The following is a 13535-nucleotide window of genomic DNA, read 5'->3' as shown; positions in this document are numbered from 1 at the left end:
CAATATTTTTTTTTATGTAAAACCATAGAAACAAATCTTAGAGCAAGGGTTACAACTTTAGTGAAGACAAGAGGAAGGTTTCATGTAAGCTTTCACTAAAAACTCAACCTTTTGGAAAACAAAACTCATAACAAGAGAGATATCTTCAAGTGCTCTACCTTTTTATGAAGGCAATCAAAGCAATGGAAGAGAGGAAGTGGTTCTTAGGCTTCAGGAGGGTGGTGGTATTGGTGTTTGTAGTATGTAGAGGTAGAAAGATGAAATGTTCATGGTTTCTCTCACCTTCTCTCTTTTCTCTCTACTTCACTCAAGAAAATATATGCAAATGAACAAGGAAAATGGGCTTCAATACCCACGGCCAACAAGCTTGGTGGAGGAGCGGAGAACACATCAACTTAATTGGCTTGCTTGAAGGAGAACAAAACACATGATCTAACTAACCTAAGTGGTTAAGAAATACCGTAAAAATCTCCTTAATTGACCATGTAGCCCCACCCTAAAGAACAAAAATTTCAATGATCCCATGAAGCCACAACTCACCACTAATTAACCTCTAACCTACGTTCAAAAAAAAACCTCTAACCTTGGCTTACAATATCTCATGGCGTAATTCTCCGAAGTCATCTCGTTTACGACTTGAAACACTATTCACGGTTTCGAACGTATTTTTACTGTAGAAATGGAATCCTCACAACATTTGGATAGATTTAGATACTTTTAAATTTTCTCAAAAAGGTATCTTGTAGGGCTTTTCATTGCTTCAGAAGTTTTACGAACCTCCGCAACGGGGGAGAGCTCTTCCGAAGCTCTAAAAATATAACATAGCAATATTATAGTCAAGCTCACAAAATCAATCATATCTATTCATAAAGATAAGGAAAGGTCAAATTCCGGTTTTAAATATAGGCTTAAATACTCTGGAGGTCCCTGAAATTGTCTGCGTACGAAAATAAGTCCCTGAATTTTTTTTTTCCGATTCCGAATCCCTGGAATTTTTTTTAATCAGAATAAGTCCCTACTCGTGTTTTCAGCCTATGTGACACAATTTTTGCTGAGTCATTTATTCCACTTGGCTTTTCTATTTTTTTTTAAATACACATGGATTAAAAAAATAAAATAAAATATTTTATTTTAATTTAAAATCTTTTTAGAGTTAATTAGATTTAGTGATTTAGGGTTAATTAGGTTAATAAGATTTTAATTTTAAATTTAAACATTTAAATTTAAAATTAAAATCTTTTTTAGGGATTTAGGGTTAATTAGGTTAATAACATTTTAATTTTAAATTTAAATGTTTAATTTTTTTTTTTAATATATGTGTATTTAAAAAAATAGAAAAGTCACGTGGAATAAATGACTCAGCAAAAATTGAGCCACATAGGTTGGAAACATGAGTAGGGACTTATTCTGATTAAAAAAATAATTTCAGGGATTCGGTATCGGGAAAAAAAATTTCAGGGACTTATTTTCGTACGGCAGACAATTTCAGGGACCTCCAGAGTATTTAAACCTTAAATATATTCAGGACATATTTGGTACTTTTACAGCGAGGAACCGTTTTCGAACGTTTCAAAACATAACCAAATTTCCCGGCCGTTTTAAAATTTATCATTGAAATTATAACTGCATTTCAAATGAGTTATAAATATTAATTGTTTCACTTCTATTCAATTCAAACACTTACTTACAAAAACAAATTAAAGGCTTAATTGCACATTTGGTCCATGATCTAACATGATTGTGCAAAACCGATCCCATGTTTTTAAAACGAGCGCTTTTGGTTCTACTTGTTTTTTAGGTCGGCAATTTTGGTCCTTCATTGAATGTGTCGTCAAAATGATAAAATAATTTGTTGATGTGGACTCATTAGTTGATCTAACAAACCTTATCAGCACGCCACTTGGATAAATAATTAATAAAACTTTAAATTTCTAATTCCAACCACGTTTTTTTTGCATATAGCCGCAATTTTTTGTCCGCAGCCGAAGGCTTTTTTTTGGTAGTGAAATAATAAAACAAAACCTAAAAAAAACCCTTATCTCCAGAAGTTCTTTATCCCTGCCTCACGCTTCCACTCTATTTCTCTCTCCCTCCTCCTCCTACTTCTTCATCATTCCATCCCAGAACTTTCTTCCACCCTGATACAAATCCTCCTCCTCCTCCTCCTCGTCTTTACAGCTACTCCTAAAGTTGTTTTGAAGCCAATACGACATATACTCATTCCCTACCAGATTCCCTTCATTTTTACATTGTTTTGAAATCAATGAAGGAAAGAAGGATATGTAACTTGAAACTGAGTCACTTGAAAGTGTGCTGGGACGCAGTGTTAAACTTTAGAGCAATAGTTATGACATGTTGATCCATATAATTTACAAAATAGACAAAAATATGACTTCAAAATGATTGGCTTTTTACATTTTTAGGCGACAGTTTACCCTTAATGAAAAAAGAAATGTTGCTAGAACCATAAAATGTTGTAGTGCTGGAAACAAACTAAAAATAAAAATAAAACTGGCTATATAGCCAGGTAACATATTTTTTATGCCTAATTTTAGAACTAATCTCCATGTTTGTCAACCAATGAAGCCAACAGCAGGAAGGGGTAGTAGGATACATATCTGACAACTAGATTGCTTGTTGATGAGGGGAACCAGAGCATAGTGTACAACAACAACAGCACCAAGATGAAAAGCAAACCCATGGCCAAGAAAGAAGTGTCTAGCCAAGTGAGATCCCTTATAACTAGGTGCACCCCAGCTAAAAATGACAGAGACAGTGTCCCAAGAGTTATTCCCAGAAGAGGCTTTGCCACTTTAAGCGCATGAATTGCCAAAGTTATATCTCCCAGCTGGGCCCAAATGAGAATGATAGTAACACTAATTGCACCATACATTGATATTGTATTGCAAAAGATGAATATTTTAAACCATATGTGATGTAGCAGCACAGCCATACCTGGCCCTGGATCACCTGAGCCATTAATATACCCCCGGGCAAAGCGAAACCTGTGGCGAATGTTGCTGTAATTATAAGGGTTGAAACCACTATAAGTGTGTTGATTCTGTCTTTGAACGGTTCCATGTCTGGGCCCTCTTGTTGCATAAATTTATATGTACTTTCTGGAGGGACCTTGATGGCCATTGACTTTGGCTCAACAGGTTGTGGAACAACTGATTTTAATGCTATCCATGTTAGTTGCTGTAAATAAAATTGTGTTACAAACCTTCAACATTAAAGGATAAATAAAGAAATAGTCTAAGACATAGACAAGTAATAATCATTCACGTTTTGAAATTGTGTATGTATGTTACTTGCCTCTCTAAGGGGCGGATTGCTAGATATCTCAAATGCATCAAGAGCTGTTTGACCATCTTTGTTAACCACACAGGGATTCACTCTCTTGTCCCATGTCAAGGAATGCACTATCCTGGGATGACAACACAAGGTAGCCAAATGCAAAGGAGTGTTTCCATTATAATCCTGTTCATTTATCATCTTTTGAAGTCCATTATCAGAAGCCTGCATGATGTACTTTACCACATTAAACTTTCCACTTTGAGCTGCAAGATGAAGAATATTTCGGCCATCCTTGTGAACTATCTCTCTTGGATCGGGGCAGTACTTTGATTTCAGCAATTCTTGAACTATTGTAACGTGGCCAGCATAAGCTGCCAAATGAATTGGCAAATATCCATGTATGTCCCTTTCCATGACGCAGGAAGCACATTTGTCAAGTAGGTCCTGAACACCTTTAAGATAGCCTATTGATGCTGCATAATGTAGAGGAATCCTTTCTTCGGTATCCATTAAATGGATCCATTTTGGCTTTTCTGTCAATATAGTATCTAAAATACCTGCCACATCCCCTCCCTTTACTTCCTTTTGTTTTTCTTCTTCTCCATGGCTGAATAACTGAGCTTCCTCTCTCCCTTATCCCGCTGTCACCTCTCCTCTCAGTTCAGTGCCTCTGTCTTTTCCCCGCCGCCGCCTCGCCTTGCTTTCGTGGTCGTCGCCGGTGAGTTGTTTGCCAGATATGTGCTTGCCTATTGGGCCAGATCTGCCCAGATCCTTGCCTTCCTATCTCAGTTCGGCGACCCCTTCGTTGATGGGTTTCGGAATTCTTGCGGCGTTGTGTGGTGGCGTCGGGCCCTGCTCGGTTTGGAGTTCTAGAGCCGTCTCTTTGGAGCTCACTTTGCCTCCGCCGGAACCTCGCCGTTCCTCGGCCGCGGATCTGTGATTGCTTGGTGAGGCCAGTTCTGGGTTTGTTCCGGTGGCGTCTCCCTTTCCTGTTCGGCTTCTCCTCGTCCTCGTGTTTTCACGCCCCTCCAGTTCCAGTCGTCGGTGCCTCTTTGTCTCTTCGGTGACCCACCTCGTTCCCGACAGATCTGTGGTTGTTGGTTTGCGGCCCTGTGGGTTTTCAGATCTGTTTCGGTGCTTTTGGCGCGCCGCCATGGGGTTTCCTCGTGGTTTTTGGCCTGTGGGTTACCGTTGGGCTCAGTCTCCATCAGCGTCGGTGGCTGGAGTGGTGTTCGAGGGGTTGAGGGTGATTGTTATGTGGCTGGTTGGCTTGAAGAGTGTGGCTTTCTTTGTGCAGTGATGGTTATTTGCGTTCTTTCTTGCTTGAAGATGCCTTGGACTTTTGCTATATTGGTATGTCGATCAGCCTGCCTTTCGAGACATTTTGTTATGGAAGGAGCTCTGGCTGTGTTTATGTTTTATTCCAAGTGATTTTTAAGCGCGGCTTTGGACCTTGACTTGAGACCTTGGTGGCGTGGGTGTTGGTTGATTGTTTTGCTTCTAGTTCGTTTGTTTTGATCGTCTAGGATGAATCTCGTTGTTGTAGGTGTCGAACAACTTCATTTGACTTGTTGCTGTTTTTCGACTTTATTGGGTCTTTTCTAGTGGGGTTTATTCTATGACTTTAGGGGTTTAAAGCACCTTTGCGTGCTTGCTAGCTTTTGCTAGTTAGGTTATTTTACCCATGTTGAGAGGAGTTGTTTCTCAACATTATATATATATATATATATATATATATATATATATATATATTATTCTCTTTTCAAAAAAAAATAATCAACAACTATTAGTAGTCTAATTTTGAGAAGGGAACTGTGAAAATCTACCTTAAGGGTGAATAAAAAAAATCAGTAAATTAAGTGCAAACATGTTAATTTGAAACTAACAAATAAATATGACTCAAACTTATTTAAATGAAATATTATATTTTGGCACCACCGTTGATCTCACTTAGGATGTGTCTGGTTCTGCGGAGGAGAAGGGTTTTAATTATTGTAATGTTTGGTTCCTATGAGGGGAGAGGAGGTTAGGGGAAGTAATCAATTTTTTGTTAGCAAAGACGAGGGAAGGGATTTTATAATTAAATTACTTTTACAGCCTAGTGTATTCTACAAGTAAGAAATTTACGCTAGGGTTTTGATTCATTTTCTTTTCCATTCCACTTCCACTACTTTCTCTTCTTATCTCTCTTTTTTTCCGATCATATTAGCAGTTATATCTCTACTTTATTTCTCTTTTCATCCTATATATCTCACTTGAGTGTGACTAAAGAGTGAATCAGTATTTTATTCATTTTCACTATATATAGTACAGAATGACAAACTAAATCTGATACTATATGTAACCAAAAAAATCTGATACTATATATCTTAAATGAAAACATGGTGCAGTTTCTGGTAGTTGCGTGGAAGCACTGGTTTCCAAGGAGGAAGGGGAGAAGAATTGCACCAGTAAGGAGGGATTTGGTAGTTTTGAAATTGTTCTATGCTTTTTTTGCTACATCACATGTTAGTTGTTAGTAAATTAATACAAATTAACTCTCCTCAGGGTTCGAACCCTGACCTGCCGACAATTACCCTTAGTGCTGAGAAGGTGTTGATGCTGTGAGTGAATTCAGTTTTTGATGTAAATTAAGGCTGGATCTGATATTAATCAAAGTGGTATCCTTGAGTTTCTCTCTAGGTGGACTAGACAATGATACATTCTGGATATATATGTATTTGTGGTTTGGTATCTCTCTTACGTTGAGAGTGATCGAAGAAAAAAGAACATAAAAATATATAATTGCAATCAAATTTCAAAGAACATGCCTAGGCTAGGCATGAATGCATGTGTATCACACTTACCTTTATTCTTTTTTTTGATTGCTGCAAGAAGGAGTGATTTTCCTGGGGGAACATATTCTGGATCCTCCTCCGGAATTCCTTTCGTTAGTGCTTGATGAACAACATCCTTGTAGCCTGCCTCAATCGCCAAATACACACCTGATTTCTTCTCATTACCACCTGTCACAGCCCACGCAGCACCCTTAGCCACTTCCTTCAAATTACCACCATCATCATGAGAAATCAGGAAATTCATCACTCCTGCGTGGTGACCATTGATTATGGCCTCGTGGAAGAAGGTATGTCCGTGATTGTTTTTCTCGAGGATCTTCTTCAGAGCCTCCTGACTACCATTGATGTTGTTTTCTGATGAATTTTTTAAGTGAGCAGCAATCAACTTGTTAACAACAGAGAATTGTCCGGCTTTCGCAGCAACATGCAGCGCGGTATCACCATTCAAACTTTTTGCTGTCAAAAGATCAGGGGCTTCTCCCACAATCTCCTCCACTAAATCTTCAACTCCGTTTTCAGCTGCTACGTGTAACACTGTATTTTCCATTGGGGTTTTCTGCTTGAAAATATCATTCTCAAGGAGCTTTTTCCATAAAGCAGAAGCATTGTCAATTTTTTTATCACCTTTCTCTAAAAGATAAGCATTTCTTAGCAAATTCCAGTAGTCATTGTGCTGACCATGCTTTGCTTTAAAATTCACAGCGAGTCCTGGCTCACAGTCTTCCATTTCATCATCATCACCATCAGTATCATCTGAGTTCGGAACAAATTGACGCATCTCCTTCTTGAATTCATCATGTTCTGTGCTAGGGCAAGCTTACGTAAGAGAAAGACAAAAAGTAAACCCTAGCAGAGCACTAAAATAGCAAAACTACCATAAAAGGAATATTCTCATTAATGCTGAAAAGTTGGTTTCGTACAAGTGGATGACCTCCCCTTTTATAGAGGGGGTGGTCATGATATGGACCTTTCCTATATTTGGGCCTGACAACCAGGGCCCAAATTCCTATACATATAAGACAAATCAAGAAGAATCTTCCAGCTGGCTCGTGGGTCCCCCTAAGGGAAGGCAAAGATATTAGCTGCGTCGATGATTCCCGCCGTGGTTGTCTTCACTCTTGGGCGGGCATGAGCATTGTGTATGCCCCGCCCCGCTCAGACGCCCGTTAATAGGCGGCTTTCTGAAGCCCCTTCAGTAGGAGTTTTGCTTTCCAAATTCTCTACTTTCTTGTGTTCTTCCATTTCATCATCATCCCCAGCAGTATCATTTGAGCGAAGAATAGATTTACTCGTCTCCTTCTTGAATTCATCATTTCCATACCTGTTGGCAAAATGTAAGATGCTCCTCAATAGAGGGCTCTTTATTTGGGAAATTTTGTCCTTTGGGATTCTCGTGTCTTGATCAGTTTCTGAAGGAGTTTTGCTTTCCAAATTCTCTACCTTCCTGTCTTCTTCACCACTCACATTCAGTACAGAGGCTGCTATATCCAATGTTTCGTTTTTCAAAGGCCAGCTTTGAACCTTTAATTCATGATCCATTACCATATCAGCCGCAACAGCTCTGTTTCCAGATTCAGAACGCTTCATATTTCTAGTAGTTTCTGCTGGTGTTGTGTCAACAATCACCTTGTTGTCTACTAAAAATAGTTGAAACCAATTACTTTACTTTACAAATCATTTCTCTATGAAGCATTTCTCTATATTTTATATTATATATATATTTCAATTTATCACATTCACGTGCTCAGGATTAGATTTCTCACTCCACTTTAAAGTGGAGAAATACGGAAATGCCTTGCACTTAAGTACTTCGGAATCTCACTTTCCTAAGTACTTAGGAAACACAATTTTCAAAGTGTTTGTGTTTTAAACAGAACACGTGAGACCCAAACTTTCTCACTTTTATTTCTTCTCTTTCACAACCTAGTTCCGAAGCACTCACACAAACCCTTGCATCCTTGAGGTTCCGAAGCAAACCCCTCCATTCTTCATCATCCTTCAACGTTCTGAAGCTCTCCTCTTATCATCCTCACCTCTAAAGGTCAATTGAGAACCCTAGAGGTAAGTTTTCAACTGAACCCTATGTTGTTGTCAACTGAATGCTCAATCAAATCCTAGGCATGCAAATTTGGTAGATTAGGGTTTTAATTTAGATATTTTGGGGTTTAGAGGGATTTGGGGATGGGGGTGCTGATTTGGTGATTTTGGCACTTCGGATCGTTACTTTCCGAAGTGCTTCGGATCTTTACATTCCCATGTGATTATGAACTTAACATTCCGAAACACTTCCCGGTGAGTGATGACCATAATTCCCATCCTCTAGAGCAACTATCATACTTACAATTATTATTAAAATTTAAACAAATGAACAATAATGAGAGTTTATCATATTTTCTGAAATGATTTCATTCCTAATCCTATCATTCTGTAATGAATAACTTCATTAGCTTGTTAGTAGTCTAGAATAGAACCATTAGCATACTTAGCGCAAGTCAAAATATTAGTTAACTTCAATGGTGTTTTGGTTAATAGCTGTATATTCGAGCTATAATAGTTCCTTTAATTAATGACCTGACCGTGTAAGATGCATTGTGCAAACACAGTACACAGTATCTCCCAGTCCCTCTCTATTTCAACATTGTATTAGAGCCTAAGCATCCACTGTGATATGTGTCCCCTGTCTAATAGAGTTCCCATGAAACTCCATCCTATATTGGTCCTTGACCGTTTCTATTTTTCTAAGCAAGAATAGGTTCTATGCATACCCCATAGTTGTTTGCAGACTGTAAATGCCCCTGTTGCATATTGGCTGGTTTGTGGAAACCCATTGAGCTTGCAGTTCAGGCAAACAAAATTAAGTTGCCCAGCCTAATAATGTAGTTGGTGACATATGTCAGATACTGTTTAGTTGGGCGTTGATGGTAGTATACATTTAGCATGTTGATATCAGCTACAAGGTTATATACATTTATCATTGAACATGTTTAGCAAGTATACTACCTACTTTAAATTGCCTTTATCTTATAAACATTTAGTCCCTTTGCTTGTATACAAATGTTTCAACTCCTTTGTTATGTCTTTGACCAACTTGAGTTAATAAAGGTTCATGTTTTATCAGATATGGCGAGGACCAAAACCACCAAGAGACCATTACCGACTCCGAGTGAGGCTGAGCTGCGCCATATGCGCGCCTTCACGCTTCTCGGAGGCGAGCTGAAAGTGTACAGGATGTTGCTGAGCCTTCAGCTCCGCAGGCGAGAGAGCCTTCTCCTCCGCGTGCGGCATAGGCTTCTCTTATGCAAGTGGCAGAGCATACTCCTGATCCTCCTAGTACTGAGTCCTCCAGTGAGTCTAAGGGGGCACCAGAGGTACAGGAGCCAGAGGTGGCAGCAGACGCTCTACAGATTCAGACTGAGCCACCGTTTCCTGGGGGGTCGAAGGACCTATCACTCCTCCACCATTAAGCAGACCACATCGCACCATCGACGTGGCATGCCTTTCTAGGCACCACTGACGAGTGTTATGTTGATAGATGTGACCTTACTTGTGCCTGCACTGGGACGAAACTGGAGAGGATGACATGTGAGGGCGACACTAAGGGTATGAGGGAGGTTCGGATGCGGGTTGAGAGGTTCGGATTGTATCCTCTCTTTAGATGCAGCTATTCGATGATAGACAAGGGCCTTATCTCGGCCCTTGTCGAGTGGTGGCATTTGGAGACCAGCAACTTCCACATGTCGTTCGGGGAGATGACTGTGACCATGGATAACGTGTTGGCTATACTTCTTATCTCGATGGCCGGGAGATTTTATACTCCAGGATCTGCGTCGAGAGCAGCGGCAGCGCAGACTTGTGCATTGTTGTTGGGAGGGCCTGCAGTTGATTATCTTGCGGAGTTTGAGTATCTGAATACTCTGGGCTTCTGGTTGAGTATCTTGCGGAGTTGATCAAAGAACTTTTAGCGCATGAGTCTGAGTATGTTTACATGTGGATGGGTCTTGACATAGTTCAGAAAATACACAATCGCCTCACTCTCTATCCTAGTCTGTTCGCCTCCGCAAACAAATGGATGAGCTTACCGGAAATGGGAAACATCATAGCTTCAAGGTTTCAAATTATTTTCATCTCCATTTCTTTATACTGTTGTTACACTTACTTTCCACTCAAAGGAGCCTTTCTACTGGAGGTACATCCAGTTGTAGTTGTTGGTCATGTGAACGATCACTTTGTACACGTATATTTTGGTTCGGTACACTAATTTTTTACTGTTACACTATCTTGTAAAAGTTATCTAATTTTCTATTGTTATACTCTCAAATGTAGCTCAAATTAAAGTCTGGACGTCCTATGCGACCGATTGCTCCGCAATGGATTTGGCATGCCAAACGACCAGCACGGGAATGGAGTATCCCATATGAAGAACGTTTAGCCAAATTTATGGATGAATTTTGTGCTTGGAATGCTGCTAGGGGTGGTTTTGATGTTGTTCTATGCACAATGACTACATAGACATCACTAAAGATTGATATTAGGACTCACTTCATGTAATGCATAATTTGTAAATTTGTACCTAATGTTTAGGTCTATGTTTGACATGGAATTGACTTAGAACTTCGAATATTTATGCCAATTTTCTGATTCGGTATAATGTGCTTCAGGATAGTGCGTTTTGTCAATTCATACCCGAATGATATAATTTAGAACTGAAAACAGGTTGGCAGTGATTTTGGGGCCCTAGGCACATGCATGAAGTGGTCCCTGGCACTTCCTCCAAGACGACCACGACACCGATCCTGATTTCCACTCCAATGCTTGGCTTTCAGCCCTGCAATTAGGGGGATTTGCCACTCCTCTGGACGCAATCACTCACCCTCTCGTTGCTGAAAGGGTAGATCACGTCGTCGATGTTATCAAATCCTTCCCTCCCAATGGGTTCGGAGATGCGACAGTTACTCTCAAGGTATATCTTTCTTCCTCCTTCTGCAACCATACATCGTGTTTTAATTTCATGTTTTTCACTTACATCCATCTGATTTTGAATTTCAGGATCCTACAGGCACTGTTGGTGCTAGTATCCATCGCAAGGTCTTCACTGAAAGTGAATTTGCGAAGGACATAACTGTTGGATATGTTATGCTTCTCCCAAGGGTTTATCTCTAGAGACTTGAACATTATTTCCACTTCTTTGGACAACTTTGGTGTGCGTGGATTGGTTTTTATTGAATTCTTCGCTTTGCTTGCAGGTTGTTGTGTTTTATCCTGCAAACTTTACTTGTTATCTGAATATAACATTGCTCGACATAGTCAAGGTATTTTCAAAGGACTGTGGACCTCCATCAGAACAAGTGTTGCCTGCAAGATCAGGGAGATCACAGAAGATTGATATGGACTTCGAAGACAACTTCGCAGACATCACAGAAGATTGTCAATAGTTCTAGTTGCGTATTATGGCACATTTTATTTTCTGGATTATTTATGTTATTTTGTAACCCTCAATCCTGCTTGACTTGGATTATTTAAGTTATTTTGCTTGTCTTGGATTTATGATTTGGTTTCACTCACAACTTAGGAATTTAAGTTTCCGAAGTACTTCGGAATTTAAGTTTCGGAAGAACTTCGGATGTCTAAACTCCGAAGGTCACTTCTGGCATTTTTTTTAAAAACTCCCCCTTCTGCCCTTGTTCTATCATACACTACATTTTCATTTTTCATTCAGGAGTTAATTAGTAGACTAATTTCTTTGAGTCATTATGCAAAAGGTTGCAGGTTCAAGATACGACAGTGGTCCTTTACAATAAATGATTTTTCAAAAGTTTGATCTTGTGACCTCACCTTTACGAAGATCTAGCTTACCAACCACTAAACCAACACCTTGTTGGTTAGTTAATTAATGGGTTAATCATTAAATTGGTCCTTGTCTTTGTAAGGTTGTTTGAGATTGATCCCTCGCCAGAAAATATTCTGTTTATGGTCCTCACGATTGCAGCATGTTTGTGTCTAGTTCTCGCTGGAGGGCGGAGCTCCGGCGAGATTGCTGAGTAGCATCCCAGAGTTGATGTGGACCACTAACTGGATTAATGAACTATTATGCGGAATAAATAATTTTTTTAAATCATAAACACATCAGAAATAAAAAAAATAAAAAATAAAACCCCATAACTTTCCATAACTCTTAAATTAACCCCAAATCAAACTCTTAAATTAACCCCAAATCAATGTGAACCTAAAATTCCTTCTTCTTCATCTCCATCTTCATTTATTCTTCTTCTTCATCTCATCTTCATCCCCTCCATGTCAGAAATAAAAAGCCTTCAACACAAAAGCTACTTTTTACCTTTCACTTATATTTTATAGGAATAAACCATTGTATATATTATGAACAATGAAGCAAACTAAAGCCACCAAAAACAAAAGAAACAGAAAAAGATAAACGAACAAGGAAGCAAACTAAAGCAAAACGAAAAGGAGGTGAATTATCAAACCCAGAAAAAATAAAATCCCCAACACCTTTCTTCTCATTTTCTTCCTCCTTCTCGTGTACTATCCTTCTCTTCATATTTTTTCTTTCTTTCTTATTCCCTTTTTTTTTTTGGAAATGGATTTAGTTTTATTAAAACTCACTGTACCAAAAACAGTTTTATTAAAACTCCAGAATCCAGAAATCCCAAACTAGAGATCGAGTAATAAATACCCGTTAAATAGCATTAACGGTATTTATTACCCGTCTCACCTCATTTGTAAACGGGAGGTGAAATTAGATGAGAGGAGGGTGACATTAACAATTACCCGATAACTTTTGTTTCTTTAACTCGCGCCTACTTTTACTCGTGACACCAGGGAATAGATTTTTTTCCATCACTAATTTGGGCTCCCAAATTTAAATATTCCTCAAAAATACATGAGAAGAAGGATGCATATGCGTACCTCGAATGCTTTGGAGTTGCACGTTTCCTCCTACGCGAGACAGAGAAGTCACAGTAGCACACCAGCTCTCACACAATGGGATATTTCACTCAGAAGCTCAAATTCTTCGACGCACTTCGCCACTGTGATTCAATCGAACTCCAACTAGTATTTATTCTCATTACGAACCATGTGAACATGAAAAGTAAAGAAAGACCAAGAATGAGGTCAACATGAAATACAATAGCCACTTGAGATTAAATAAAATAAACATGTCTTTTCCAGCTTGCTAGCATGTGATATGATGAACGGTTTTATACTTCTTTATTTAATATTAAGAAAATGTTGCACAAGAATGCCTGCTTCAACGTGAATGTGTTGTTGAGTAATGATGATGACGTAGAGGACAGCTGGACAGCGGATATATGACTGGATGAGGGAGAAGAAAAAACCAAAACCTTTAAATTAAAAGCAATAAGTAGAGAGATCTACTATTAC

At 39.0% G+C, this 13535-nt stretch overlaps 1 protein-coding gene and 1 long non-coding RNA gene across 7 annotated transcripts; one reads left to right on the top strand and one right to left on the bottom strand.

Annotated features, from left to right (window-relative positions):
- Positions 1–2368: 2368 nt before the first annotated feature.
- On the bottom strand, positions 2369–13280 carry LOC130738173 (protein ACCELERATED CELL DEATH 6-like). 6 transcript variants are annotated; one of them, XM_057590100.1, is made up of 3 exons: positions 13059–13236; positions 3316–7771; positions 2369–3198 (listed from the first exon to the last, which is right to left on the bottom strand). In XM_057590100.1, the coding sequence occupies exons 2-3, from the start codon at positions 3805–3807 to the stop codon at positions 2836–2838; spliced, it is 855 nt and encodes a 284-aa protein (XP_057446083.1). In that variant the 5' UTR covers positions 3808–7771; positions 13059–13236; the 3' UTR covers positions 2369–2835. The 6 variants fall into 6 exon arrangements, 5 of the variants coding, with proteins under 5 accessions (XP_057446083.1, XP_057446081.1, XP_057446084.1 ...); XM_057590098.1 differs by having other exon boundaries at positions 3316–7768; XM_057590101.1 differs by having other exon boundaries at positions 3316–6935.
- Positions 10955–11514, top strand: LOC130738174 (uncharacterized). The gene is made up of 3 exons (XR_009019247.1): positions 10955–11094; positions 11181–11282; positions 11378–11514. It is a non-coding gene; the product is annotated as an uncharacterized LOC130738174 (long non-coding RNA).
- Positions 13281–13535: the final 255 nt, after the last annotated feature.

The sequence above is a fragment of the Lotus japonicus genome, chromosome 2 (genome assembly GCF_012489685.1).
Source record: "Lotus japonicus ecotype B-129 chromosome 2, LjGifu_v1.2".
Lineage (NCBI taxonomy): Eukaryota > Viridiplantae > Streptophyta > Magnoliopsida > Fabales > Fabaceae > Lotus > Lotus japonicus.
This window is presented reverse-complemented; position numbering and strand designations above follow the sequence as displayed.